The 4,412-nt window shown below is 42.8% G+C and overlaps 1 protein-coding gene across 1 annotated transcript; it reads left to right on the top strand.

Annotated features, from left to right (window-relative positions):
* The first annotated feature begins 3,892 nt into the window (after positions 1–3,892).
* On the top strand, positions 3,893–4,412 carry LOC105992293 (DPH3 homolog). The gene is made up of 2 exons (XM_013025127.1): positions 3,893–4,017; positions 4,093–4,412. The coding sequence occupies exons 1-2, from the start codon at positions 3,914–3,916 to the stop codon at positions 4,160–4,162; spliced, it is 174 nt and encodes a 57-aa protein (XP_012880581.1). The 5' UTR covers positions 3,893–3,913; the 3' UTR covers positions 4,163–4,412.

Below are 4,412 nucleotides of genomic sequence, written 5' to 3'. Positions count from 1 at the left end.
CACCCAAAAAAAAACCCAGATACAAGTACAAAAGCTATGTAGGAAAAAGCACACAATCTTATTAGTTATCAAAGAAATGCTAATGAAAACCACTGCAAAACACCAGAAGGGCAAAATATAATAGACTGGCAATACTAAGGGTTGGCACAGAAGTGGAAAAACTGGATCTCTACACACTGGTGGCAGTATAAATTGATATAGCCTCTTTGGAAAATAGTTTGGTAATTTCTCTGAGGGCTGAACATGTACTTACCCTGTGACCTAGCAATGCCATTCTTGGGTGTGGGTATACTTATGTATGTGACTGAAAGATGTGGGAGACTATACAACAATTGTATTCCCAATAGCGCTATATTAGCTTTCTGTGACTGTTGTAACGAATTGTCACAAACCTGGGGTGTTAAAACCATAGGGCTATAGTCTGTCCTTGTTTAGGATGTCAGAATCCAAAATCAAGGTGTCAGCAGGGATGGGCTCCCTTCAGAGACTCTGGAGGAAATTTGTTCCTTGTCTCTCTCAGCTTCTGGTGGCTGTGGGAATTCTCTAGTCTGTGGACACCTGTGTTAGTTTTTCATTAGTGAAACAAAATGCCTGAAATAATCAGATTTAAAAGTGGAAAGGTTTATTTTGGCTCACAGTAATGAAGATTTCACTTCATTGTGAGTGTGTGTGTCTGTGTGTGTGTACATGCACATGTTCATGCAGGTCTTCAGGCTTGAACTCAGGGTTTGAACACTGTCCCTGAGCTTTTTTGCTCCAGGCTAGCTCTCTATCATTTGAGCCATAACTTCAGTTCCAGCTCTTTTGGTGTTAATTGGAGATAAAAGTCTCATGGGCTTGCCTGCCCAGGCTGGCTTTGAACTGTGATCCTCAGCTATCAGCCTCCTGAGTAGCCAGGATTACAGGTGTGAGCCGCCAGTGGCTGGCAGTCCCTAGTTGTTAGTCCATTGCTTTTGGACCCATAGGCTAGGCCATACATCACAGTGGGAGCATGTGGCTAGGTACAAAAGTAAGGAAGAGGCTGGTGTCCTGAGGCCCCTTCCCCCCCATTAAACCTACCTCTTAAAAAGATCCACCGCTGGGAGCCGGTGGCTCACGCCTGTAACCCTAACTACTCAGGAGGCTGAGATCTGAGGATCATGGTTCAAAGCCAGCTGGCTGGCTTTGAAAGTCTGTGACACTCTTATCTCCAATAAATCACTAGAAAACCAGAAGTGGCACTGTGGCTCAAGCGGTAAAGCATTCGCCTTGAACTGAAGAGCTGAGGGACAGCACCCAGGTCCAAAGTTCAAGCCCCACAACCGACCAAAAAAAAAAAAAGTTCCACCACCTCCCTATAATACATGGAGGAAGACCAAGCCTTTAACACATAGGTATTTAGGGGGTCACTTCAGATCCAAATCATAGCAATGCCAATCAGCTTTCTTCTCATGGGTTTCTTCCTCTCCCTCAGTCTTTTTTTTTTTTTTTTGGCAGTGCTGGGCATGGAACCCAGGACTGCATTCACCTTTGGATAGCACTCTACCACTGAGCTACACTCCCATACTCCCAGCCCAGCCTCACTATTTAAAGATGCTTGTCACCAGAGTTAAGCTCCACCCGGATAATCCAGAATGATCACCCCACCTCTAGATCCTTTACTTAATTACATCAGCAAAGACTCATATGAAGTAGTATTCTTGGGTCCAAACATTAGGACACAGAAAGTCATCATTAAGCTGGGCACTGGTGGCTCACGCCTGAAATCCTAGCTACTCAGGAGGCTGAGATCTGAGGATCACGGTTCAAAGCCAGCCTGGGCAGGAAAGTCTGTGAAACTCTTATCTCCAATAAAAACCACCAGGAAACCAGAAGTGGCGCTGTGGCTCAAGTGGTAGAGCACTAGCCTTGAGCTGAAGAGCTGAGAGACAGCGCCCTGGCCCAGAGTTCAAGCCTCATGACCGACAAAAAAAGAAAGAAAGAAAGTCACATCAAGTCCACTACAAGCCCCAAACTGAAACAAGTGTCTATCAGTCTCAGAGTGGCAAATGAATGGTGTGCAGCCCATCTTGGGCTATATAAAAAGAGTCTGTCTCAAGAAAAATAAGTGAAACTAATCTCTAGAGATAAAAGTTATAATCGTGGCAACCTTTGAAGAGAAGGAGCTCTAGTGACTAGGAAGGACTCGAGGGCAGATATTTATGTGTTGATATTCTTTTTATCTTTTGATCTGGACAATGGAAATTCACTAAAATTAGTGAACATTTTTCTGTACATAATATTAATAACGCATTTTCCTTTTACTTGTGTGTGTGTGCCAGCACTGAGGCTTTTTTTGCTCAAAGCTGGAGCTCTACCACTTAAATCATATCTCAGTTCTGGGTTTTTGCTTGTTAATTGAAGATAACCTTTTGGATTTGTCTCTTTACACTGGCTTTGAAACTGAGATCCTCAAGTCACTAGTTCCTGAACCACCAGGAAGGTGTGAGCCACCAGTGCCCAGTGTTTGTTTGTGTAGATGTGCATATGTGTATGTAGATACACACATATGTATATATGTGTCTACATATATACATACATGCACACACACACACACACACACACACACACACACACACACTTAGTCCCAACAAATCTGGAAGAAAATTTAAAATGATAAAACCAATCAATGTACCATGGAACATTTTTTTTTTTGTCTATGACCAAGAGTCAAACTCAGTACCTGATGCTCTCACTCCTTGGCTAGCACTCTACAAACTGAGCCATGCCTCCGACACCATGGCACATTCTTTATAACTCAACCCCTAATTGCTCCATAAAGTTCAGTGCCCCTGACCTTAATTACTAAAGGTAGGTTCCCACATGGAGTTGGGGTAGTTAGGCTGTGGAGAAAATGTTACTTAAGGCGGAATGAGGTGACCTACGAAAAGTGTTCATGCATTGTAGGAAAAGCTAGGGGAGGATTACTTGAAAGTGGTAGGGAGTTACACAGGGATTATAGGAACAGGCAGGAAGAGCCCACCTGAAAGGAGGAAGGGTAGTGTGTATTTAAAAAGTAGGTTTTGACAATGGAGGGGGTAACAATGCTCAATAGGAAGTGTACTCATTACCTTGCTCATGTAACTGTAACCCTCTGTATAGTATCTTTACAATAAAATTTTTTTTTACAATAAAAATTTGTTTTAAAAGTAGGTTTTGAGCTGGGGGCCTGCAGCTCACACTTGTAATACTCACTACTCAGGAGGCTGAGATCTGAGAATCATGGTTAGAGCCAGCAAAAGCCAGAAAAATTTAAGAGACTCTGATCTCCAATGAACCAGCAACAAGATCGAACTGGAGACATGACTCAAGTGGTAGAGCATCCACTGTGTGAAGAATAAGCTGAAGGGCTGGTGCCAGGGGCTTACATCTGTATTCCTAGCTACTCAGGAGGATGAAATCTGAGAGTTTTGGTTCAAAGCCATCCCTGGAAGGAAAGCTCATTACACTCTTATCTCTAATTACCAAAAAGCTAGAAGTGAAACAATGCTCAAGTGGAAGAGTACCAGCCTTGAGCAAAAAAAGCTTAGGTCCTGAGTTCAAACCCAAGGATTGGCACAAAAAGATTAAAAAAAGAAGGAAGGAAGGGAAAAGAAAAGGAAAGAAAAAAATCGGAAGGACAGCCTGAGGACCTAAGTTAAAAAAAAAATCAACAACAAAACTTCTGTCTTCTATATTCCACAAAATGGCTCTGGACTGGGACTTCATCTACATAGAACACTTAATTCTTTCTAATTAGAGAAAATAAACCTTACAACTTAAAAAAGATGATTGTGAGGGTGTGGGTGTGGTGAAGATGCTGGGTCCCGGCCAGCGCCCACCGCAGTAGACCCACCGAGGAGGTGCTGCACAGACCAACGGATGGAGTGTCAACTCCCAGTCAACCCTGGTGACCATGGCGGTATTTCACGACGAGGTGGAGATCGAAGACTTCCAGTATGATGAGGACTTGGAAACCTATTTCTACCCCTGCCCATGTGGCGATAAATTCTCTATCACCAAAGAAGATTTGGAGAATGGGGAAGAGGTGGCAACGTGTCCTAGCTGTTCTCTTATTATAAAAGTAATTTATGACAAAGATCAGTTTATGTGTGGAGAAACAATCCCAGCTCCTTCAGCCAACAAAGAATTAGTTAAATGCTGAAGAAACCTTCAGAATCCAAGTCCTAAAGAGTTGGCGTTGAGCCAGGATGGAAATATCAAGTGCAAAGTTACTGGCTTCTTTACAGGGACATCTGTTTTATGGCTTGTCGTGAATGTAGATCTTTTAACAACTGCCAGGTCCATCTTCAACTAGAAAAGTGAGCTGCTGATGACATGTCAGACTTGGATTTCATGCTTAGAACTTTGAAGTGTAAGTTGGAAATATACTTGATCCATTTGGATTTCAAAAA

The sequence above is a fragment of the Dipodomys ordii genome, unplaced genomic scaffold (genome assembly GCF_000151885.1).
Source record: "Dipodomys ordii isolate 6190 unplaced genomic scaffold, Dord_2.0 Scaffold4, whole genome shotgun sequence".
NCBI classification, from domain to species: Eukaryota; Metazoa; Chordata; class Mammalia; order Rodentia; family Heteromyidae; genus Dipodomys; species Dipodomys ordii.
Note: the sequence above shows the minus strand (reverse complement) of the source record. Positions and strands in the feature narration are given on the sequence as shown.

Coding starts and splice junctions, on each gene's coding strand:
- LOC105992293 (XM_013025127.1), top strand. CDS start 3,914: ATGGCGGTATTTCACGACGAGGTGGAGATCGAAGACTTCCAGTATGAT. Junction 4,018..4,092: donor GGCGATAAATTCTCTATCAC/CAAAGAAGATTT, acceptor AGTAATTTATGA/CAAAGATCAGTTTATGTGTG.